At 35.9% G+C, this 12,531-nt stretch overlaps 1 protein-coding gene across 1 annotated transcript; it reads right to left on the minus strand.

Annotated features, from left to right (window-relative positions):
• Positions 1-5,609: 5,609 nt before the first annotated feature.
• LOC121486962 (thioredoxin-like protein 1) lies at positions 5,610-6,050 on the minus strand (the record flags this gene model as incomplete). Its single annotated transcript, XM_041748468.1, has 1 exon — positions 5,610-6,050. A coding segment is annotated over one exon (441 nt), but the record flags the coding sequence as incomplete, so codon positions are not given.
• Positions 6,051-12,531: the final 6,481 nt, after the last annotated feature.

Raw genomic sequence — 12,531 nt, forward strand, 5'->3', positions numbered from 1 at the left:
GGGCAGCTGGGGTGGCTCAGCAGTTTTGCGCTGGACCTGGGATCGAATCCCATGTCGGGCTCCCTGCATGGAGCCTGCTTCTCCCTCTGTCTGTGTCTCTGCCTCTCTCTCTCTGTCTCCCATGAGTAAATAAATAAAATCTTAAAAAAACAAACTCATAGCAAGACAGAATTTTCAAACACAGAGGCAATGGAAAGTGGAATAAAGACAAGAAGAAATAGGGGGATATTGTCCAGGACTCTTCTCTGTACTTTCAGCACAGTTAAATGGTTTGCTTATCAATTCCTAAACACATCCCTTTGAAACCTTGTCCCGTTTCTGTCAATAGTCCCATCAGGTAAAAAATGAAATTATTCCCTAGGTTAGGTATCCCATCCCCCAAGCAGACATGTTTGGAGGACTGGCAGGCGATGGCAGGTGATGGGGTCCCCATTGGAGCTGTACAACACAAACTTTCATGCACAGCAGAACCCAGTTACAGAGAAAATGAAGACATGGACTCTTTTTTTTTTAAAATCTGTAACAATCAGGGTGCTATTTTAACTCTTAGTTTTACAAATCAGAATTTATTTTTAATAGGGAAGCCTCCTATTTTGCATTTTTACTCCTGTTTATATTTTTGCAGAAGTGATTGATTAGGTGGTAAACACTTGATATATCTGTTATCCTGATCATTTTTCTGAAAATAGTGGGAATCCAAACTCACAGGAAAAACAGATTTTCAGAATAAATCCTCCTTCTTTCAATAAACATTTTCTTTAGGTTTGATTTTAGCATCCTAAGGATAGGAACTTGTTCCTTTTTCTTCGGTTTATTTACTTAGTTATTTAATCATTCATTTATTCATTTAAATTCCAGTGTAGTTACCATACAGTGTTATATTAGTTTCAGATATACAATATAATGATTCAAAAATTCCATCTATTACTCAGTGCTCATCAAGATAGATGTACTCTTTGCCATAAGATGTATTTTTAAAATGCTATCTGTTTAACACTTTAAAATTGCAGCAGTCACTTTTGGTTTCCTAGCTAACAACCATTTCCCACTTTTGTGCCAGCAAAAACCTAATTCTGCTCACCTACATGTAGCAAGAACTCTAGGAAGGGAGGAGATCTTATCCCAGCTCAAGGGATGAGTAGTGATTGGTTTAAACCAATTTGGGTACTTCTACCTCCTAACGATTGGCTTGGAGTGGGGCATGAGCCAGTTCTTACAATGAGATACTGTCTTTTGGACTTTTAGGGAGATTTTTCTTCTTAGTGTAAAGAAGGAAACACAGGAGAAGAGGCCCTTCCCCTCTCCTACTTTTCAATACAATTGTGTGAGGACATGATGCTTGTAGCTGTCCCAAACTCATGGGAAATCTAATGGAACTGGAAAAAGCGGAAGCAGAACAATAATATTGTTTAGCTCAGAGTTCACTAATTCTGGCAATTACTTCTGAGCCTCTGGTCATGAAAGATAAATACCCTCATAATAGCCACATTTAGTTAGATATTTTGTACCTTGAAATAAAAAGCAGTTTAAGGCAGCAATTTAAAAAGATCTCTCACATTATCTCATTGATTCTGCTAAAGATCTTGTGAGGCAGGTGTTATCTGGAGTCCCAGAAGATACTGGAGATGCAAAATGCTGAAATGAAGTGATGAACTTCACAGAACTATTAGGAAGCTGACCTAACTTCGAAATCATAACTTTGGATGACCACTCACGTGCGCTTTGTAATGCACTTTATTGTTGAATTTGTGCTGAATAAAGTCTGGTAAAGTTGCTATAGTGAGTGAAGCTGAGCTCTCGGGGACATTTCCTTATTTTCAGGTAGATTCTCCTAAGCTTTCAGGTCTGCTGAAGGCCAGACTCTTCCTGAAACATTGGGGTGGACTCACTGTCAGAAATTCTTTTTCACATTTGTTCTATCAGCCTCTTGCCTTCTACTGATTTATACTGAAAATCTAGTCTGTTTTTATTTATAATGAAATGCCCCTGTTCAAGGAACCTCAGAGTGATTTGAGAAGTTCAGAGGAGTACAACCCCACAGCACCTTGTCTTTTCTCTCTCTGACTCCCATATTATTTGGGCATGAAAACATGTGATTCCTATTTCCACTTACATTTCCATAGGAGGGACTGGTTTCTCTATTTCATACTGGCTGTGACTTAGACCTGTGGCCATCTCTGGATCCTACCAAGTCCATTTCTACACAGTTCAAACTACAAATGCCTAGCACTAAAACCCTGTCACCTCTGCCTAATAAAGTACTTCTGAGAGCAGATATGACTATTCTCACTCTGTCTAACATGGACTCCTCAGAAAATGACACCGAAGGCAAAAACTTACAAACTAATGCTTTATTGGGGGTTCAGTCCCAGGAAAACTAGAGTGAGGGACAATGGGTACATTACTGAGCGGCCATAGCTTTGTAAAAACAGGACAAAATAAAGCAGAACATCTATAGAAAGATTGTATAGACCTGCTCTGTATCAGAAGTGCCCAGAGAGGAAGAGGAGTGAGTAATGTATCTGCTGGCTTTTCCTCATCTCCTGTTTTATGTTAGTCTGAGTTCACCCCTCATGGGAATAACTCCCTTGCACTTCCAGGTTGCATTACCTGGCCTATCCACACAACCCTAGGGGACCAGAGCCTCTACAAGTCCAATAAGGCTGGCTTACATTATGTCATTCATGAGGTCTATGGTGGTGATTCTGTGGGCATTTGGCGTTTCCAGGGCTACTCTTACTAGCCAGGAATCAATGCAAGTGGTCGTGTGTGGGCATGGGAGTCTAGTGAGTAAGGCTCACTTGGGTGATATAGAAACAAACTTGGTCCAAACCCAATCTGTATTCCCAATAAAATGAAAAGAGATCACTCTCTTTCTTTTTTTTCTTCAGATGTCCTCACTTTGAAGAGGTTGGATCTCTGCCAGGGGTTGGTATCCTCACTCCTGTCTCATCATGCTTACCTGTTCCTTGAGAGCCATAGGTAGATGGACCAGTACTTATTTTCATGCATGAATCAAGTCAGTAATGCCAATTCACCCCAAGAATATGCAAATTATGAAATCCTATCTTGTGTCTTCACTGTTTTGAATATTCTTTAACTGTAAGGGAATTAATTCATATCTATAATCTGAGATCCTCTTGATTTCAGGTAATTTGTGTTACTACAATCATTAACACTTTATCAGAACAAAATAAATTTAAACGTGTTTTGGCTTATACAGTATTTTGTTGAGGGGGGGCTGAAATTTTTCTTTATTGCTTTCATAAAATATAAACTGATGAGTTTGAATTATACACTTCCAACAGGGACAGAAAGCACTAGATTAGTTCAAGGGGAAGGAGATGAAGTAGAAGGAGATTCATTTCAGATCATTAAAAATGGCTGTTCTAGTTCTGGGACAGATTTTTGAATTATATTTTTTCTTCTTGACCAAATTTTCCTATGTTTGTAGAGAATTCTAACAAAATATTTGTCTTCTTTCGAGAATAAGCCAATTCCTCCACCGATGGAATTTCTTCTGTGTAATAATCTCTCAGGAATATATTTGGAAACTCGTGTCTGTAAGGGCAGATTTGAAGACACAAGGCTGACCTCACTCCAAATGTCAGCCACAATACTTGAGCTGCATTCCTATTAGTTCCTGTCACCAACAAATGCCATTTAACCAATTATTCTTGGCGAAAAGTATCGCATATGCCACAGGAAGCGTGGGAAGCCCACTCTCTGTGGTGAGGACAAGGTCTCAGGCTCATTGGGCCACATTTGCATTTCAACTGCATACTGCAATGTGTTGGCCAGGCCCTGCTTCTCATGGCATGTTTGTGATGGAATTGGAGCTGTCCCCATAACCACAGCCCTAGAGTGATTTATGATTCTGGTGAAGCACTCTGAATTTTGGTCCACACTGTTAAGATAAAATATTATCTGAAGAAGAGTGGCTGCTCGGGAAAAAGTCAGCTATAGATGATCTAATGGGTCTGATAATTCATTAAAAAATACTAGAAAGAGCACAGTGTCTGGACTTAGACACAGTTAAATTTCATTCCAGTCCTCCCCATCTATTAACTCTGTATTAGAAAACACTAGAGTGTGTTTTTAAATTTTTCTGAGCCTCAGTCTCCTCTGCAAAATGGGAATACTAGGACTTGCTCCAAAGAACTATTGTGAAGATGAAATGAAAAAGTGTGAGGAACTCTCAGGCTCACTGCCTACTTGTGGCAGGCACTCAGTGATAGTCCCACCCTCCACTTCTCTTTCCTCTTCTGCCCAGCATACCCAATACACCATTTCTATAGACTGGGTATCTTATAGACCCTGTTGGCTGGCTCATAGAAATCATCCCTGATCTCCTATCTGGATACCTTCTACTACCCACTCTAGAAAAACTATATTTTTCTATTCCCAGCCTTCCCTGTATCTTGTGATGGAGGATACACTTCTAGCCAATAGAACACAAAGGAAATTCTCCTGAGAGTTTTCAGGGCAAGTTTTGGTTTACTGATAGACAGAAGCTGCTGTAAAGATTCTCTCTTCCTCTTATCTCAAATGCCTTGGTCTGGGTCAGTGCTTTTGTCTTTGAGGAATAATCATGCTAAAAAAAATCAAAAGAATCACAGGACTTCTCAAAGATGCAGATCCTGTCTTGGGTGAGCCCCCCAGTAAACTGGAGCTGCCTACACCAGTCTTCCAAGTAGGTAAGAAAAAAAAGGAACTCTATTTGATCAAGCCACTTGACTTATATATAGGTAAGTAAATGGGACAAGGATTGGAGGAAGGGGAGAAAGGAAGAGAGGAAGGGGGACAGTGAGGGAGGATAAGAGAGAAAGAGAGAGAGAGAGAGAGAGAGAGAGAGAGAGAGAGAGAGAGAGAATTACTCCCATAGTATGTAGCTGGAGAAACAAATCCTTTAATTTTTGGAGTATTAAATGTTAATTTGGTAGGCTATGTAATAGTTCCCCAAAAGATACCCACGTCTTAATCTCTAGAACCTGTAAAGGTTTCATTGCAAGCCAAAAAAAAAAAAAAGGATTGCAGATATGATTATGGTTATGAATCTTGAAAATGAAGAGATTATCAGAGAGGGCCCTCAACCCGATTATGTGTATCCTTACAAGAGGGAGGCAGGGAGAGATTCCCAGAAACACACAGAAGAACAGGAGACAAGAAGATGACAGAGGCAAGACGTGGGACACATGCACCATAGCCAAGGAACACCTGCAGCCTCCAGAAGCGGAAAAGGCAAGAAACAGATGGGACTCTCTACCAAGGCCTCTGAGGGACTATGGGCCAGCCAATAGTGATTTTGATGTTGGCCCAATGATACTGATTTTGGACTTCTGGCCTCCAGAACTCTGAGAGAATGAATTTCTGTTGTTTTAAGCCACTAAATTTGTTGTACTTTGTTATAGCAGCAAAAGTAGTGACTTTTATTTACAACTGCATGTATCAAGATTACAATAAAAATGCTAGTGATACCATCCAAACAAAAGCAATGATTTATTGGTAATGGCAATGAATGGAATATTGACAGTCTCTGATGAGAATCAAGCAATTATCCAGGAGCTGTAGATCTGATTGCATTATGGTCTTCCAGTGTCTTTTGTACTTTAGTGTACAACTACTCGTTTGAAGTCATTCATATTGGTTGCCTGGACTGGAATACCAATAAAAGTAAAATATGAAATTCTTGTTGTTTCTTCTTCACCTTGATTGGACTGAACAAATATAGTTACACTGTTAACATTCTGAAACTTAACATAACGAAGTGGGACAATGCCATCTTCTTTAATATCATCCTCTGTTAGTTCCAGAGCTTGAGTTGGTTCACTTCTTTCCACTTCTTCAAAATCCATAGATCGGGGTAGATTGATAAAAATTTTTACATATTTAGGACCCTGACCATTATCAGGCCCTTGAAATTTCATTGAATAAAGCTTAACAGGCTGATTAAATGCCACAGTAATAAGTAGCTGTTCATCACAATCAGATTCCAAGAAGGTCATATCTTTTCGTAAACAGTTGTCAAATCCATGCTCATCACTTTCATTTCATACTTAGTTATCAAGACTTTCTGATTTCATTTAAGGGTATGAATAATAGTAATAACTGGTATATATTGAATGCCCTCTGTGGACCAGGCAACCAGACTCATCACTGTGCACGGATCACCTCATTAGTCCTCACCCCAACAATCTCCTGAGGCAGCTGTTCCTCTTCTTTCTGTCTCCTAGCAAGGAGAACTACCTCAAGGAAGGTATGGAACCAGCGAGAAGTCATACAGTGAGGGAGCACTGAAGATGGAATTTGAGCTCAGAACACCTGAATCTGTAACCATTCTAGCTCTGTTGCTGAAGAAATGATGGTAGACCTGCATGTATGTTCCTAGTCACATTCCTAAGATAAGTTACTACGTGAAACAATTGTGTAGAATTGACATCCATAATTGGACATACTCAGGTCCTTTAACTCAGGTCTTCAAGAACACTCCTTCATAGATTAAAAAATGAGTACCTACTAAGTGTCAGATACTGAGTGGAGCATGAAGACTAAGACTCACAGTCTTGCTTCCAGAGGCTTCCATGCTCCCTAGTCTCCCATCTTTCATTATTGCTTTACAACTACGCAGCAATAGTAGCCATTACACCAAAAATTACATATTGAAACATAACTTTTAAAGGCTTTCATTAAACCAAATGTAAATTAATATAAATTAACCGTAACTTTGAATGATCTACATTGCTATTCTTCCTCATATGTCTAAACAATGAAAAATAAATAGCAGCATTGAAATCACTACTTCTAGTGACCTCCACAGCATGATTATGAATTACTTCATACCTCTGAGAAAATATCATTGGCTATTCCTTTATTTTTTCTTTCTTTTTTTTCGGGGGGGGGGTATTCTTTCTAATTAGCATATCAATATATTTCATTTGATATTTTCATAGCCTGATGATAAAGCAAGTGTTTTGCTGGCACAAAACTTTATTTTAAGGCTAAAATTTCCTTGCATGTTATAAGCTTTCTATTTTTAATCGGCCTTTGTGTTTCCTCTGCTGTCTAAAAAGTGAATAGCTGAAGAGAAGTGCTCTGTTACCTTCCAGTGTTCCACAAGGTGGCTCTAAGACAGGCTAAGTCATTGAGACCTTATTTGTGCACATTATTTTTCTTTAATTTCTTTGTCCCACTTCCCATCATGTCTAATGAGGTAGGTTTTATAATGTTGTATCTTAGGGATTTTACCAAGGAAAAGCAGAGATGTCTTCATGTCAGTAGTCTTCTTGCCTTTTGTAAAGGGTTAAATATTATGTTTCCACGAACTCAACTTAGATCCCTTGCATTAACACTTTTTACTAAGAGTGGAAAAGGGGCCAATATGGAAAGGTGTTTAATCAACTAATAAGTCAGTATATCATCAGTTCACATAGATGATATGTATAGTGTTCATAGATATTAATGCATTCGCAGTGGAAGGGTGTTTATACCATGTAACCAAATAGACAATTATTAATGCCACTGTTACATATTACAGCTAGCTCAAAGATTTCTTCTTAAATAATACAGTTGACAATACTTCATGAAAATGGAGATCATTGAAATTGAGGTTTTTAACAAATGTTTATTTAGAACCCCAGAGCTTAATTCTCTTAAGCTTTTTTACTTTCATGAATTTAAGTCAATTGTTTTTCCTTTTTTTAAGGTTTGTAATTGATTTTTAAAATAACAAGATAAAAGGAATTACCTTCTTTAAACTACTTATTTGTTTAAGTGGGCAAATTATTAGCCATTGGTCTATTTAAAAAATATTTTCCAAATGTTGCTCTAGGAAACAAAATCTGGATTTAATTTGTGAGAAGTGCACACACAAATAAAAAATAACAATGAAATTCGGTCTTCTGCACTCTTTTTGCACTTTAAAAAACTGCTGACACATTGAAACTCACTACTAAAAAGTGGTTTTGATCTACACTCACAATCTATGAGACTATGTTAAATAATCTTGATATTATCTCCATGAAATTTTCAGAATTGTTGGTTTGATGGACCACCTTACCCTGTTCCCTGAAGTCTTGAATAACAAAGATGCTTGTAAAATGGATTAAACTAAAAACAGCTTTTCTTGATGATTAGACTTGGAAGATTTCAGATCTTTGTACTATATTGACATTCTTTTATTGAATTCTCTAAAATATTACAAAACAACCATTTAATAAAGCAAAACCAAATAGATTAGAAGTCACTGCAGTGAGTTAGAACACCACTTTGACAGAGCTCAACAGTATGTCACAAGAAGGAAGTCTGAATGGATGTTTATAGGGTGTTGGGGTCTGGGCAAATGTTTCAAGGTGGAGAGATGATGGAAATTGGGCAAAATTTGTAACAGGATAAAATGTATTTCGGTTTGGTGGGCAGAGTTAGTGAGTGTCTTAAGGGAAGCTTTGATGGATAAACTATTATTTGATAAGACATTCTATGCCTAAGTAATTAAACTATTGTCTCAGATAATAATGCATTAATATCTTGAAGAAAATAATATTTAATGGTTTTCTGGTCTTAACTTTCCTGGGCAAAGATTTATTGAACAACGAAGTCATGTTGCTACAGGTATTCTCACTTCTCACTTTTCATTTTGATATATATATTTCTAGTTTATTCTTTTCACAAAGACTCAGAGTTGTAGGCCCCAGGGATGCCTTTTAGAGGTAAGCCCATGAGCTTTGGAGAAATTAGCATATTGTTATTTTTACAATACCACTAAAAAGGGTTGTGCAAGGTTTGTAGTTGATGGAAAATAAGAATGAGGGGAAAAATAAGCATACTGCCTGTATTTGAGGAGGACTGATTTTTACTGCTGAGAATCATCTTCAGGGTATGACACACCAGAGCCATTGACTTTGGCTCCACTTTTTACAAGATTCCATGCTGAAGTGGGGCCAGGGAACTTATTTAGAAAAGGAGACAACATTTTCCAGCAAGACTTTTAATGCTCTTAGACGAGGTGTTGATCACAAAGCCTTTACATAGGGCAGGGACAAGGTAGTTGTTGATAATATATCTGCTTGGCAAAGATGATGTTCACGTTCATTTGCTCTCAGTTAATAAATCCATTTGGCTGTTCAACAATAATGCATATTAGTTTTTATTTTTTTAATAACTGGACACGTTGCTGCAGATCTTTTGTGTGATTCTAATAGCAGACGTGGTATATTTTGGATAGTAAAATCAATTCTGTTTGGATTATAAAAGGTAAGTCCTTGTCAAAATTCATAATTTTATTTTTAATAACCTTACCACAATTCTATTTGTGATTGGTCTGTGATTCCAGTGGCTTGACTTCTAATGCTCATCATTTGGTTTTTCTTCCAGGGAACAGGTGGCTGCAATTTTAGCCATTCTTCAATATCCAGTAATAAGGCTGAAAGGAAGTCATCTCTTTTTCCTGCTAAGGTGAGAGATGTGTCTGCTCAGGGGTACTGAGTGAGAAGTGATAGCATGAATTACACAAGAAAACCAACAGATGCTTATTAATAGTATGACCTTAGACAAGCTACAAAAACTCACTTAATCTTAAATTCTTCATTTATCAATGGAGATAAACACAATGCTTATTTCTTAAGGTTGTTAAGAAGATTAAATGGGAAAATATATTCATAAAGCATTGAGCTGAGTACATGGCATAGTCAACAATGAATGATTGTTGTTATTGTATTTATCAATGATGTATTAAAATACGTCATATATTTATGATATATAATAATACATAAGATGGAACAAAATAATAGAAATTTATCTCTGATTAGATGGATTGGTAATCTCTTCATTAGAGAATCATGAGGAAAAAAGTGCCAATACAGAGAAATAAATGGTTGGGGCGTGATTTTTGTTTATAGTTACTGGTTATACCTACAACATATGCATTAGTATTTTTATCTTATATCTTTATTATAATACTGAATACAACATACTTCTAAGTATGTTGGCAAATATATTTTCCTTAATGAAGTGTTAGTTTTCTACCAGAGTCTGAATAAAACCTTAAGTATTCAATAAATACATCAGGGCTTCTTTGAAAAACATTTGGTCATAGTAATAATGCTTGAGTACTATTTGATCAAATCTCCCCTAACAAATGTATTCCAATATCCCCCAGATTTAAATAATAGGATGTGAAATTGAGAATAGACCTCCATAGCTTCAGCATTAGAAATAGTCAAATGGGAATCCCATGAATCTATGTCCTATGTCTTCCTTTATTAAGATTTACCCCATAGAAAATAGTTTTCTTCTCATGAAACATGGTGTTCTTTTATCTGTGGGACAGAGGCCTATTTGTTGACCCTGGTATGCAGCAGCTTCCTGCCACATCATTGACAACTGGCAAAGGTAGCTCTGGAAATTGATGAAGACAAGGTTTTTTGTTTTTTGTTTTTTGTTTTTTTTAGACAAGGTCTTTTATTAAGTGACAAATAAACCTTAGGTAAAATGACAATTCCTCTGCCACAGGCTGCCTATGTTCTCTGGGAGAAATATATACATACATAAAACTATTGCATGTAGGAGTTAGTTTAATACTTTGTACCTGGAGTTAAACTTTGCAATCAACTCTTCTCATGCCTTTGTTAAAACTTCTTTAAATAGAATTGAAAACTAGACTGAAATTGGAATCCTTTATAATGAAAACACTACAAAAGTCAAAGTCAAAAATATCTTTATAGTAATCAAACTGTAAAGATAGAAAAAATGCTATTTTTAAATACCACAACTCAGAGTTTGTTTCAATCATAATAGATTTCTTTTAAAAACATGCAAAATTAATTTATTGTCAAAAATTTTAGTGCCACTCCATTTTCATTGTCTTACTTACCACCAGATTCGATGAATTGATCTACTTGAGTGTTTTAGGTCAGGTTTTATTATTTGGTGGAAGACTATCAAAGTAAGGAGAAAGTTGTTTTTCCTTCCTTGTTAAGTATACAGCCAGAAAGAACAACAATATTTTCAAGTTAAAAAGTCATTGCAACCTAATTGAAAACTTCAGGCCAAATGCTGGGAACGCTGTGGTTTTACCATTCTAAAACAAAAATTGAAAACAGATTCTAGTTGGCTTTAAAAAATAATCTGGCTAATAATCAAGATAGATAATGAGCAAACACATAAAGTACAGTTAAAGAAGAAAATATTCTGAAATGAACAGGAAGAAGAAACAGGTTAAATAAATAAGGTCTAACAAATCCATTCACTTGGCTAAAGCGTTAAGATTTTCATTTGCGTGGTTGATATAGAGCAACTTGATTTTCCAAAGATAACATCGAAGGAATGTCTGGAGAGGACTCGGATGTGTCTGGATTTTGCCCAGTTCTAAACAGGGATTAACACCAACCATACATATATCTGCTATGAACCCAGACTGTCTCTTAAAGCTATTGCATCAGTCATCCTATTCTTTGAGGGCCAAAAAACAAATAAAACATTTGTGCTTTACAACCAAGAGGTTGTGTACAACTCATGAGTTGGCACCTTCTGTAAAATTTAAGCTATTGATCGCCATTAGTAGAACACCTGTTTTGAATTATTTTCCTAGTTTGCAAGTGAATTTAGGTCATACCTTTTTTATTCACTGAAGATAAACATTATGTGTGATGTATATGTATAAGCATATATGTTTTACATATATGAGAATATATATAGAACACATATATATGATTTATAGTAGACCACATATATATGTGTATATATAACACATACAACACACATACATATATATATTTTTGAATATTGAATATATATATTTCAACGAACAAAAAAGAATCCAGTAGAGGTATAACCTAAATTCATTTACAAACTGAGAAAGTAGCTCAAAACATATGTTCTACTGATGGTAATTTACATTATATATATATATATATAAAACATATGTACATTTGATATATATATATCCATTGAAAACTACATATATAAACATAGATCTAATCCTATGATAACATTTGTAAAATGAGGATAATGTTGTGCTAGTTTCTTAAGAAAAAGTCTTATGCCTTGGAAGAGAAATCAATGAAAGAGCTTGGCTATGTAATTTTAGATGCACATCTCCCTCTGAGTTAACATTGAGTGTACATGTCGTGCAGGTGGAAGATCCAGGATATCATCTATATTACTAACGAGCATCATCTTACAAATAAAGAACAGCTTTCTCATTACCTTTAATTGAGTTTTTTCTTCCCTACCCTTTGCATATAGCTTTCTCCAAATAATAACAAAAATAGTGATATAAGTTGAGAAAGGAAAATAATTGACTACCAAGTTTAACTACAGCTTCAGAATATTAACCTAAATACTAAATAAAATAGTTTTATGTTTGAGCATTATTAGGAGACCACTAAACACCTCTATAATATATACAACTTATAAATATATATATACACACATACATGTTTAGATATATATAGAAATTGTATATAGAAAGAGAAGTTAGAAATCCTGAAATTGAATATTGAATTCTGGCTCTATCTCTTCATAGCTGTATCCTCT

Source organism: Vulpes lagopus, chromosome 3 (genome assembly GCF_018345385.1).
Source record: "Vulpes lagopus strain Blue_001 chromosome 3, ASM1834538v1, whole genome shotgun sequence".
Classification (NCBI taxonomy): Eukaryota; Metazoa; Chordata; class Mammalia; order Carnivora; family Canidae; genus Vulpes; species Vulpes lagopus.